Raw genomic sequence first — 12,531 nt, 5'->3', positions numbered from 1 at the left:
TATATATATATATATATATATGTATGTGTGTGTGTGTGTGTACTTTATTCAAAAAGCCAGAGCTGAATTGCGTATGCATTTACAATAAAATCGTCTAAAACTATACAGAACGGGAAATACTTTCAAAAATTTACAATATTATTAAAAAGAAGATGCGGCATGAAAAAAGACCATGATTGGGCAAAACGTTGTACTGCAGTGTAGTGTTCTAAAATTACCTTATAAAAGTGTATTTAAGTTTGTTTGGAAGATCGGTCATAATGGAATGGAGCTGTTTTGGATTTTGTTAGTTTTGCATATGTTGTTACCGGTGTTACCAGTTAATGCCTCGAGGAACAACTTAAATATCCATAAAATTGAATGTAATTATGAGTATTTTAATATAAATGTTAAAGTCTATGTGCACATAAATAAGTTTAACTGACGAAAATAGACTCAGAATATAATAGAGAGGAAAACAAATTAGAAAAATCTAAATCTATTTTCATTTAAGTACTGTATTTATACCTAACGTACTCTTATTCTAAATAATAATAAAAATAATAATACTACTACTACTAATAATAATAATAAATTAAGATCATTAAATAGAAAACGATTAGGCCTCTAAGCCTATATCAAAGAAAATGAATATATTGAATTAAATATTTAGTATAGGCCTATGTACAATAATTTATATACATTTATATTTTTTTAAAGTTTATTAATGTTTACCTTCAGAACCACTTGGGGATAGGTTTCACTTCGTTGATGCTTGGCCTTTCTTCGTCGATGCTTAGATTTATCCTTAACAGGCTTAACTTTCGAATAATCGGGTCTAGAGGGAACAGGTGCTCCTGGGATTCTCCATTCTCCGTTCTTATAGAGTATTTCACCTTTCAGTAACCTTTGCTTTGCTTGTGTAATAGCTCTTTGGTAGCAGTTATCAAGGAGGGGGTTAATGATAGTCTCATTCTGGGGGCGTTGTATAGTTACAACGGTCGGCAGACTGAGGCCAGGTACAACGTTTTCTATAGTAGGCTTACCACTTGTGTCCACGAAACTTTCCGATTCAGGCAATACAGCGGATTTACTAAGAGGAATTGAATCGTGGTCTATTACACCTAAGTTGTGGGTTAACGTTGACGGGTTATCTAAACTACCACATTCACTGACCACTCCAGAATCTCCGACGCTCGTTATGTATCCATTGTTGTATCCAGGAGGATAGTTAATTAACGGAACCGCCGTCATCTCCCGTCATCACTCCTTACCTGTCGACGAAACTATACTGTATACCGTACCATGTCAATGTCTTCTGAAGTTGTTACATAATCGAGTCCATGTTTGATCCTTACATAGTTATGTCATCAAATCCAAGTAAATTTGTAACTTATGTTGCGAAAGATTTGACTACATAATCAACGAAGTGCGAGTGTGCCTACTAAGCTTGTAATTCTTTGGCCGATAGATAGTACCAAGGATGTTTCTGGTGAACAATTGTTGATGTCGATTGAAACGTGTCAATTGGAAGCTATTCACAAAGAACTTTCCCATTCATAAGAAACTGTTAATTGACTAAAGTCCTCCACCACCAATACTCTTCACCACACTGTTGCCCTTGTTACAGCGTCCGTGTGATGCAATGAAAAGATGGCGCTGTTTTATTGACCAGGAAAAAGCACAATCACTTATCTAAAATAAATATCAATAAATTTAATTGTAACCAGGTCAAATGTTCAAAACTGTAACTTAATTAAGATAAAATGCTCGTATTTCAAACTTGCAAACTGGATTTCCATTATCTCAAAACACACCACGTCGTGACGTAATTACATTGTGACTTCATTAAGTACCAACTGTGTGAGCTAACTTTTGAAACGTGTCTCGTTCGATGATTTTCTACTCTTGCTTTATATTGTTTTATAGATGGCAAAACAATCAAAATCTTCATTAAAAATTCTGTAAATTCAAATAAAAACCAATAATAACACAAAAATAAAATTTTACCTGCCATTTAAAGTTTCCATTAACAATTATGTACATACCCAAGGACTGAATGTAAACTACAATACAAAATATATATTGCTACCTAGAGAGTTTCACATAACGAAAGTGCAAGGGTCACCTGATAGGCCAACGCGTCGCCATGCCAACTGTATACAAGGAGTATACTACGAACCCCCTGTGGTTTATATCATCTATAGTTCAATGTTTACAGTAAGTAAACTTTAATCTCAATACAGCTTTGGTGGTGGGAGATTTTTTGTCCATTAACAATCGCGAAATGTAATAAGAACTATTTTTGAAGTAGTTTGTCACAATTAAAAGACGATAGGGCTATCAGATAACAATGAAACTATTTAGATCAGAATAAAGCATACATATTTAATTAAGTTAAGTATATTGAACTTTGACTTATTATCATCAAGGGGAAGCGACTCTATTCTAAACAATTAGATTGAATGCAAGAAATACCTTTTAGATTTATTCAGTATATTTAAAGGCAAAACACTTTTTTCAGTCGGACTACTTCAAATCACAACAATGAAAATCCTGTTAACTTTATGTGGTGTATTTCTATCAACGTTCAAAAAAGAGACAGCTCTGGAAGGACTAGCTTTGCTCGAAACTTCTGGTTCTGACTGTTAACTTAAGTTTACATTTGTTTTGCTTATCGATTTTGTACCTCGACCGAAATCTAACCATTTCCCACAACATTGTTCATGGATTTCCAGTAGGGCCCAGGCCTATTTCGATCATGTACTTTAAAAGTGTAATATAGGCTATAGGCCTAATTAATATCTAAACATATTAAGGTTATATCTTGGCTTTAGAGAAATTTGAAGAAAGTTGTGATATATAATTGAACTTTAAGTTTTATGAATTCAGAATAAGAGTTTGTGAAAAGCAGTACATTAGAAAATCAAAATATTGCAATAAGTTTTCCAATACCACATTTGAATAAATTAATAGAAAACAGATTTATGTGGGAACATATTGAATTAACGAACGCATAAAACCTTATTGTAATATGCAGGTACCCATAAACAACGTGTGTCACGTGAACTACAGTTGGCGCAGATTGTAAACAGAGAGCAATGCAGTCATGTCGACGGAAACTAAGTCCAGACACTCCGACATTGTGTGAGAGATCGCAAGAAGCCAGTACGCTTGATGTCAGGGTATGTTACTGATGTTGTCTTTTGGAATGCCAGTTAGTAAACTACTGTAGTGAAGTGCTTGGAAATATTATTCAGAAGGTTTGCTAAATGGAGTGGAGGTCCCAAATAAGTATGTTTGGCCTGTCTGCTGGGCCTAGGCCTTTACTACTAACTAGGCTCTGGCCATACCAATGATTTAGACCGGGATCACAAGCATTCTTGCGGCACGTGGCGGTGATAGGATTTCCCAGACAGTGGTGATGAGAGTGGCGTGTTCGACAGTGTGGCCACCACATTGCGGTACCTGGTAAGCGCCAGGAGATAAGTCCATGTGGTGCCCCAGGGGATGAAGAATCTAAGAGTGCAAAGAAAGAAGTTGCCTCAACCTGCATTTAAACCATGGACTGTCTTTGCAGATGCCTTTACCAACTGAGCCATGGAGGCTTTGTTGGAAATTCAAATCCAATTAAGCAACTAATTCTTTGCACTCTTGGGCATACATAGTTGGACAGCACTAGTCCTAAATTCATGGCAAATAGCAGAGATCAATAATAGTACACCCTCTTCTTTTAAGCATTTGACTACAAGACATGATCGCCAAAGAGATACTTTTATAAGAGTGTATGTGCGTTTAAAAAATAATTGTTAATTTTTACAGCCAAATCTGTGAAAAAAGGGGTAGGGAAACATGACAGATAAACGTGTGCTCTTGGTTGGATTAGCTTGCCTGGACATTGTAAGTGTTCATGATCATTACCCAATAGAGGACACTGATTCACGGTAAATATATTCAGTACTCATCTGTTGTATTCATTTTTGAATTTTGAATTTTTAGGATCAGAGCAAATGGAAAGGGTTGCAGGTTTGTGGAGGTTGTTATTGCACTTGAATACTAACCCTATGCCCCGGGGGGCTCACTCTTAAATATTTCTATACGGGTAGGTGCCGCATTTACAGGGGTATTTTTGAGGACTTGGAAGCACAAGTGTGGGAATTTATGGAAGAGTTTCAGCTTGTATAGGGTATGCAAGGACTTGGTAGCACAAGTGTGGGAAATATCAAGGTAAAATTGGTAGTTAAAGTCCCTGCTCTGTCCCGTATCAAAGTAGCATAATTTTTCACACAAATTTTAGCGAAGATTTTTTGCTAACCTTTATTCTAAACCTCTAAACCTACCATTGATACATAGCCAGAAACAGTAGGGATCGCGAACAGACAGAACCGCGATCTTATTCGTCATCGGGAACCAGTGCAAGTTTAATTTGGTAGGTTACATGGCCGTAGTAGTAGTTCAACCAACACCGGATTTTGGTAAATGGTAGTTGAAGTCCCTGATAATTTTCATGTCTTGTAGTGGCTGCTGCAACCCCCTAAGGTTGGTATACAAGTGAGTTCCCCGGGCCCTATGCTTCTTTTCTGATTATACGCGATGTAAAGTTAGTTAAAGAATTTTGTACAGACGTTAATGTTGCTCTTGTTTTTAAGTCTACTATTTAATTTTTTTAACGTGGAAGATCCCATTCCGACAAATCTAGCTTGTGTTCAGTATTTATAATTTTAATTGTGCGAGTGTAACTCTGTTTATATTGGTATATAACCAATAGACATCTAACAACATGAGTGAAAGAGCACTTAATTGGCTCGGGAAAAATTGTCACATATTCTTGATGGGTCTAACACTGCTATGATTTATCAGGCGCCAATTATTTCAGTGTTTTAGACTCTGCCAGCAGTAGATATCAGCTTAAGGTCATTCTGTCTTCCCATTGTTCCAAACTGCATCACCTTTATTTTTTATTACAGTACTCCTTTAGCTATGTGTAAGCTTAGTGTTTAGCAGTATTTACCCTCGCTTGATAATGATGGTAGAACCATAAAAAATTAAATGCATTGCTGCATTTGTACTAATGAGTAATGATAGATGAAGATGATTCATTCTCATGTACAAAATGCTTAGGGGTAAGGAAGGGGTTCTGAAGATTAGGCCTACAGAAAACGATACTTTGAAAACAGATGACACACTCCCCCACTCACCCCCAAACTTGCACTATTGATAGGTGGTGACATATTCAGAGATAATTTATAATGTAGCCATGGCTACCGTTTTTAAGCATCTAACCATGATTTACCACAAGTTGAGTGGTCGAGCTTTAAGGCAGGACCTCTGCTAACTACAGCCTTAACATCGGTGCTGTCTCCTTTAGTGTACATGGAGTGGTGGGAGGTGGGTGGGGGGGGGGAAAATAAAAAAAAATGATAATTGCCTATCCAAATAATGTTATTTTCATTGCCGATCCCTAACACTGGGATCTAAAAGCACATTTTGGACTATCCTATGCCATAAAAACTCTCCCCGTCGACTGAGTCTTCGTCAGCCCCTTGGTTCGGGGGGGCCCCCCCCTTGTTAGTAATTTTCTGGCGCCACTGCTGGTACACATCTGGCTTGTGTGCACTTTAAAGAACCATTGCATCTTTCGGAAGATTTACCCTGAAGCTCCTGTAGTTGTTGAATGAAGCTACTAAAAGGGCCTACTTACGGCAGGTAGCTAGTCACAGACCCCGCCCATACGCAATTCAAAACAATGATGCTCTGAGTTATGGACTATTCTCCTATCTTTTATTTCTACCTTTACCATGCTGTTATTTTATTATATTATTATTTATTATGTTTTTATATCTTTTTGTTGCTTTGTAGTATTGCTAATTACTGTACCATATAATACACAAAGCACAATTAGTAATATGTTGAGTTTGACATTGTTTATCACAGTTCAATTAAACAGCTCTTCAACCGTGGTGGTAATGCAGGCAATACATCTGTGGTAGCTTCCCAACTTGGGGGCCCAGTAGAATATCTCGGAACAATAGCATCTCATGTATTCTCTGAGTAAGTAAAATACAACAAATATTTTTCTTTTTTTAATCTTACTTGTTTATTCTCACTTTACAAATGCTATATTTGTTAATTGTAAATGTGCCTTCTTCAAAAGAAAGTAAAATAGATGGATAATACACCACATAAAGATGTTCAGAATTGTGTAGCCTCTAGGGACAGTCAATATCACGACAGAGCAAGTATTGCCCAATCAATGAGGAATCATGTAAAATGATTATATGATTGATACATTAATGCAATTATTCATATTTTTTCGACAGGATTATAAAGAAAGATTTCCAACAGTACAATGTGAAATTTGAGAATTGTCGTTTCCATGAAAACTGTGAAACACCGACATCGTGTGTTATTATAAATGCAACAAATGGGACAAGAACTATATGTCATGGTAACAAGTAAGTTAAATGTATAAAAATACAGTAGACCCCCTATTAAGGGGACAACATCGGGACTCAAAAGTGTCCCCTTAATAGGGTTGTCCCTAAGGAGTGGGTTCTAGTCATAGACTTAGTCAGTGAGCCGTCCAGCTGTCTTTTGGATGGCCAACAATTATTTAGGACGGCCACCTTTACCGTGTTGGCTTGGTCTAATCAGCTTGGCCTAGCCTAATTGGGCCTGGTCTACCTTTAGCAAATTCTTTATATTCTTCAAATCTATCGAATGTTACCCTAAACTAAAGCTAAATTACATTTATTGATTGAATGTACTTTGCATACAAATATTCGGTGGGGATTCCCAAAAATGTAAGGCTTAACCATTGCCTACCCGGTCAAAAGTTCACTTACAACACGCGTTGTGTTAAAAACATTTATACCCCGCTGGAAAATGGATGGTTCTGAGTCGCCCCCACAACGCATGCACGTGGCTCTGGAAATACAATACTTGAGATTCGGTTCCCCGACATAATATTGTTGGTGTTCGTAACTCTCTGGTTATAATTAATTCATGAAATACCGTAAAGAAAATTTGCTGTTAACCTCCAAAGTTAAATTTTATTAGTCAACAAAATACAGTAGGTCTAGGCCTATCTCTCGATTCGGCAGACCTAGAGTAGAATTTACACTAGACAAAGGCGAGAGATGAAGATGCTTCTGCATAGCCTAGAAACATTATGTGCAATTTATGTCTATAACTGAAATATCTTTGTGATAGCTAATTCAACACTTCCTTTGAAGACAAAATTCCAACATTTAACACCTTTAAATGCCCTCTAAAGACCATCATTTTCTATTATTTTTTCTTATGTTTGGGAGGGGCGTGGCCTTGAGTGGGCGTGGCCCGCCCATCGGCTCAGGGCTGCACCCACTGGCTTTCATTTTAGATGGCCTATTTCATTTTTCTGGCTAAGCCCCTGGTTCTTGTGCATATTCCAGCTTTCTTTCCAATACAAAGTCTCAGTATGAAGCTTATTGAGTGAAGTTTTTCAAATAAGAATGTCCTGTTTGCGACCCTTGACCCTGAGGTCAAAGTGAGGTGTGTCCCAAATAAGCTACAGCCTCTCTCAATCAATTTTATAGATTTTCTTATTTACTTGTTATGTTAAAACTATATTTTTTGTTTCCTTTTAGTTCTTTGCCTGAGCTCAGTGTTGATGACTTTTCTAAACTTAATTTATCAAAATATAGTTGGATCCATTTTGAGGTGATATACATGTAGTGTTTTTTTTATATCATACATGTGACATTTTCATTTCAAAATAAATATAAGTTTTTGAAGTGCAAGTTGAATTATAATGAACTACACAATTAATTTGGTATAAATCAAACTGCATCTAAAGTTTTAAAATAAATACAGAAATTTTACATAATCAGTTTTAAAATTAAGATGTTCATTTTTCAATGTGGTATTATAGCCATAGCACATTATGCCAGTCTTCCGTACACTGGCAATTAGACCTACCCAGTACCCACTTCTACTCCTAGGTCATAGATAAAAACAAATGGCCAGCATCAAACTTGAATGCCCAATTCTAGATTGGAAATACAGCCCTACTGCTACAGCAACAATTTGTGCTAATTATAAGTAAAAAATCCAAGGTGCATATTTTAAAAATTTTGTTGTAATTTTTTACAATTGTGAATTAATAGTAATATAGAATCGTCAGTAAAATGTACATTTTACTTTTCTTTTAGGGTAGAAATATCACCAGCGTCTTGGAAATGATTACAATTATTGAGAACTTCAATTTAAACAGTACTGACCACATAAGGATTTCAATTGAACTTGAGAAGCCAAAAGCGAAAGATATCGACAAACTTCTACCCCTGGGCCATGTGGTAGGTTTCAAATTATTCTGAGCTTTATCAGTTTCTTTAATGACTGACAAGGGACCGACAGGATTCTATGGAGAACACAAGACCATGATTCGCGCAACGGATAAATTTTAATGACGGTCTGTTTCAGACTGTCACGGACAATCAGCAGACGGCGTAATGTCGTCTAGCGCTTAGAGGGAGTGCAGTTAGATTTGTCGTACGAAGGCTGTGCGACTGCTGTATGATGCAGTGAATGTCCGGCTTTAGAGTTCTCAAACGGAATGAAGAATGGAGATGCTGGTATATTCACATATTCTTAACACTGTTTATTGTTTAAATTCACATTTTGCAGGTATTCATAAGTAAAGATTATGCAATGGGTCGTGGTTACACAACTTCTGAAAGTGCATTATCTGGTCTAAATGGTAAATTGAGAAGTGGGTAAGAACATTTTCATCAATTATTAAAATATTAATAGCATCATCAGAAATATTATCATTATGGTTCATTTCTTGGTTTATTTATACTGTATACTGTCTTTACCAGCTAGGCCATCTTATTTTTCTGAATGGCAATTAATTGATTGCTCTCTTACCAGATCTTTACTGTAAAATTGATTCTATTGAATGATAAACCAGGTCTTCACAAGTATGTTCAGAGTCTACAATCAGTTTTCTTAGGTGAAAATACAAACATACTGACCAACCCTTCTTATTTTTGACTGTGAACTAGCTTGAAATATGTTAAATTTATCATGAAGATAAATTCACATGAACAAATGTTTATTCTTTGTAGAGCCCTTTTGATCTGTGCATGGGGTGATAAAGGTGCCTGGGGAAGGAATGCAGATGGTGCCATTTTCCATGCCCCAGCTTTTTCTCCCGAGAAGGTAGTTGATACGTTGGGTGCCGGGGATACCTTCAATGGTGGAGTTATTTGGGCATTAAACCAAGGACAAGATCTTTCTGAAGCTTTGAACATTGGTTGTGAAATTGCTGGAAGGAAGTGTGGAATTTATGGCTTTTCTGGTGTAGCTGATAAAATCAACTGTTTAAAATAAATTTATTAAAAACATCTTGCAATTTTTGGCTTTTTTAAGCTGTTCTAATACCTTTTATCACATAATGCTCATATACATGCTTTTTTGGAAAAAATAAAGAAAATTTTTACCTTTTTTATGTGTTGTGTGCGATAGAGTACCATAGTCGTGTCGCCAGATGGCGCTCTCTGTTGTCAACAGACGTTGGTGACTGTTCATTAGGCCTGAATGACTTTATAGGCTTTCTGGAATAGGCATTTAAAAATCTAATATTTTACCATCAAAATGTACTAAAAACACAAAAGCTCGCATTATATTAGTTATCGAACACACATTTAATCATCAATTAAAATTTACAAAGAAAAAGTAAGCTACATCATCTTAATACTGTAATAACGTTAAAAATTGGGATCAATGGTTTGTCAGTGGAGTGTTTTGCAACGATAGCAACGGAGTATTATCACGCAGTATCGTGACGCAACACTGCAGTACTCTAAGGGGGAGTCACCTACCTGGGGCTGCCCACTGTATCTCAACATTCCATAAAACGAAAGGGACTTTACTTCAAAATCTGGTGGCACCAGTTAAATAAGTTATATTGATGATGCTGATCAATGAAGTGCAGTACTGTACATCATTTTATCAAAAAGAACATGTTTTTTTAACAATTTATTAACTGAAAACCGATTTCATTTTTATTATGATAGTATCAATAAATTTGTATTCTTACTGCACCTATTCTCTCGCCATCTAAGTGTCTCGCTTTCTTCTGCTTTCCATGTTTTGGTCGACAATTCTGATTTTGTTTTTGCCAGGAATCCGACAAGGGCACTGCACATCGGATGTAAATTTTATTATTTAAAAAAAAATCAATGCTATTACTAATATTGTGCATGTGATTAGCCCATACTCCAACCCGGTGACTGCTCTATCACTGGTCCTTCCCTCAGACCTGCGAGGGTACTGCTGGTATAGCTCTTTGGATCCATAAGCTTCTGTACCAACAAACAAAAGCAGCCGCCACAGAGCAGTCCTTATATTACTGTTCTTGTATATTTTTTTAATGAAATAATTGTGTTAAGATGTATTTAAAACTAAATGATATAAAGTATATAAGTGTGCTGGACAATTTTACAACCAATGATTTACCATCATAAATAGTATTTATTAAATTTTTTTAGAATATTATTAGTTATAATTGTTTTAGTGGCATGCTGTTTAATTTTTGTAAAACAATAAGAAACTAGGGTTATTAAGGTTATAGATAAGTTTCTTTGTTCTGTTTTTGTTTTAATACTTTATTAATGGGGCAACAGAATACAGTAACTAAAATTTTACAGTAGTGTTCAAATAAATCGAAATTAATTGAAGTAATTAACTTTCAGTACACTATATAATTTTGTTTACAAATGTCTCATCCGACAAATAGAGCATTGACACTACAGGAAATATACTATGAAACACTTAAAGTTGACAAATGCTCATGTTTATTAAGGTTTGACATGGAACATCATAATGATCATAGTACACAAACCAATTTGATTGGAATCTATAAAACCAAATTCAATCAACTGCCGTCCATACAATACACGGCCTCATTGATTGTGCAATGCATGACGTCAGTGTCAAAACGTATGACAACTTGGACCAATCATTTAAAGTCCTGATTGAACAATGCTCTCTCCCACAACTCTTGTTCTTAATATCTGTACGCTAAAACTCTGGATATATTCAAGATTTCATATATCGCTCACAGTTTAATCACAGGTTAACGTACAAGTTTCTATGTGAATCTTGTTTGAATTCAGCCGAGATGTTTTATTTTTCATCCGCTAAGTTTCTTTCAAAGGTAATTAAATTATACAACGCTTTCTCGTCGGGATAAAGACAGGAAATAAAACTACCAATGATCTACACTCATCATGAAGTAACCAGGTAAGATTACATCATACATAACTACACCGATTTCTGATACAAGCTGTCGTGCAACAAATCTTATGTTCCAATATCAATATGTCGCTAAAATAAAGTAACTTGCTTGCATCGTAGCACTATTAATAATGTACCTTCATGCTTACACCAAATACTAGATAAAATAGTCAACATATAAACTCTGAAATAAGTACGCAAACACGACAACTCTACACCTTCCAGGTCTAATATGACTTGTGGTAAATGATATGGTTACATTATTCGTTACCACTATTCAAGTTAATATAATTTCTCTTTTTCATGGACACACTCGGTACCCATTCACAATTCTACATTTTGAATCATTTCCACATTTGGAATGAGGGATAATTTTTACTGATATAGTAACAATTTATACTTTTGTTTATATAATTATATCATTACTAACACAATGACAGTTGTCATCGGCAATACACATCCCGACGACCATGACTTCGTTTATATCAGATGTTGGGTTATAACATTCACAGGTAGCCATGAGTATTACACAAAATAATTACAATGGTAAAACTGGTTTAAATACAATAATAAAATAACAAATACCAGTATATACTATCAATAATTACTACTACTACCACTAATGCTAACAATAATAACATTATCACTAATAATAAATCTATTATAAAATAATAAATAAAAAACTTATAGTAAATAATTTTAGGAATATTAATAAAAATATTAATATTGTAATAATAATAATAAATATAATAATAACAACAATAATATTCATAATTCATACCAAATTGCTTTTACCTATTACTGGTACCTCCTATACATTTTTGGATATGTTCATCAGCATTTGAAACACTAATGCTGATGATATTGTATAGTCCCATAATTGCCACTGTAACTGATATATTGCACAGTTGACACACAAAGTACAAACAGTGCTCATTCACTGGCAATTAAATTTAACACTAACAATACTCCTGTACTGGCATTAAATCAGAAACCTTCCAAAATTAACTCATTTGTCATTTTTAGAAAATCAAAATTATACCTACACAATGCAATTTGAGTACATAAATTGAAATATTAAGTATTGTAGATTAATTGTAGCAAATCTTAGCAAATATAACACATGATAACTTTGTGTGAATGCTGGGAATCATATGCAATTTACATGCATCTAAATGTAAATTTAAAAGAAATTGTGTTACCCAAAAATTATAATAAAATTAAATCGCATGTTTTCTACTTTCTAAAAAGTAACAGATAAAAAAACTA

At 35.0% G+C, this 12,531-nt stretch overlaps 2 protein-coding genes across 10 annotated transcripts in view; one reads left to right on the top strand and one right to left on the bottom strand.

Moving 5' to 3' along the window:
• LOC117119391 (titin homolog) overlaps positions 1–2,108 on the bottom strand; it is a 26,832-nt gene extending 24,724 nt beyond the window's left edge. For 3 of the 5 annotated variants that reach the window (XM_033264194.1, XM_033264206.1, XM_033264234.1), the window contains exons 1-2: positions 1,990–2,108; positions 715–1,674 (exon numbers count right to left, since the gene is read on the bottom strand). In XM_033264194.1, the coding sequence (XP_033120085.1) occupies positions 715–1,233 (519 nt within the window). In that variant the 5' untranslated portion in view covers positions 1,234–1,674; positions 1,990–2,108. The remainder of the gene's footprint in view (positions 1–714; positions 1,675–1,989) is intronic. The other 2 variants (XM_033264198.1, XM_033264215.1) reach the window with 1 other exon arrangement.
• A 917-nt stretch (positions 2,109–3,025) lies between these two features.
• LOC117119454 (ketohexokinase-like) lies at positions 3,026–10,071 on the top strand. 5 transcript variants are annotated; one of them, XM_033264291.1, is made up of 8 exons: positions 3,026–3,164; positions 3,802–3,923; positions 5,914–6,030; positions 6,300–6,434; positions 7,608–7,680; positions 8,172–8,315; positions 8,647–8,735; positions 9,090–10,071. In XM_033264291.1, exons 2-8 carry the CDS (start codon positions 3,832–3,834, stop codon positions 9,352–9,354), a joined length of 915 nt encoding a protein of 304 aa, XP_033120182.1. In that variant the 5' UTR covers positions 3,026–3,164; positions 3,802–3,831; the 3' UTR covers positions 9,355–10,071. The 5 variants fall into 5 exon arrangements, with proteins under 5 accessions (XP_033120182.1, XP_033120208.1, XP_033120197.1 ...); XM_033264306.1 differs by having other exon boundaries at positions 3,136–3,273; XM_033264300.1 differs by lacking the exon at positions 3,026–3,164 and adding an exon at positions 3,310–3,450.
• The last annotated feature ends 2,460 nt before the right edge of the window (positions 10,072–12,531 follow it).

Source organism: Anneissia japonica, unplaced genomic scaffold (assembly GCF_011630105.1).
Source record: "Anneissia japonica isolate Jap-2015-1 unplaced genomic scaffold, ASM1163010v1 scaffold287752_len1182401_cov188, whole genome shotgun sequence".
Lineage (NCBI taxonomy): Eukaryota > Metazoa > Echinodermata > Crinoidea > Comatulida > Comatulidae > Anneissia > Anneissia japonica.
The sequence above is the reverse complement of the archived record's forward strand: the minus strand, read 5'-3'. Positions and strand labels throughout refer to the sequence as shown.

Excerpts from the sequence above, each read along its gene's own strand:
- LOC117119454 (XM_033264291.1), top strand. The coding sequence starts at position 3,832 with ATGACAGATAAACGTGTGCTCTTGGTTGGATTAGCTTGCCTGGACATT. Across the intron at positions 6,031-6,299 it reads GCATCTCATGTATTCTCTGA|GATTATAAAGAAAGATTTCC; the intron begins GTAAGTAAAATA and ends TTTTTTCGACAG. Across the intron at positions 7,681-8,171 it reads ATAGTTGGATCCATTTTGAG|GGTAGAAATATCACCAGCGT; the intron begins GTGATATACATG and ends CTTTTCTTTTAG.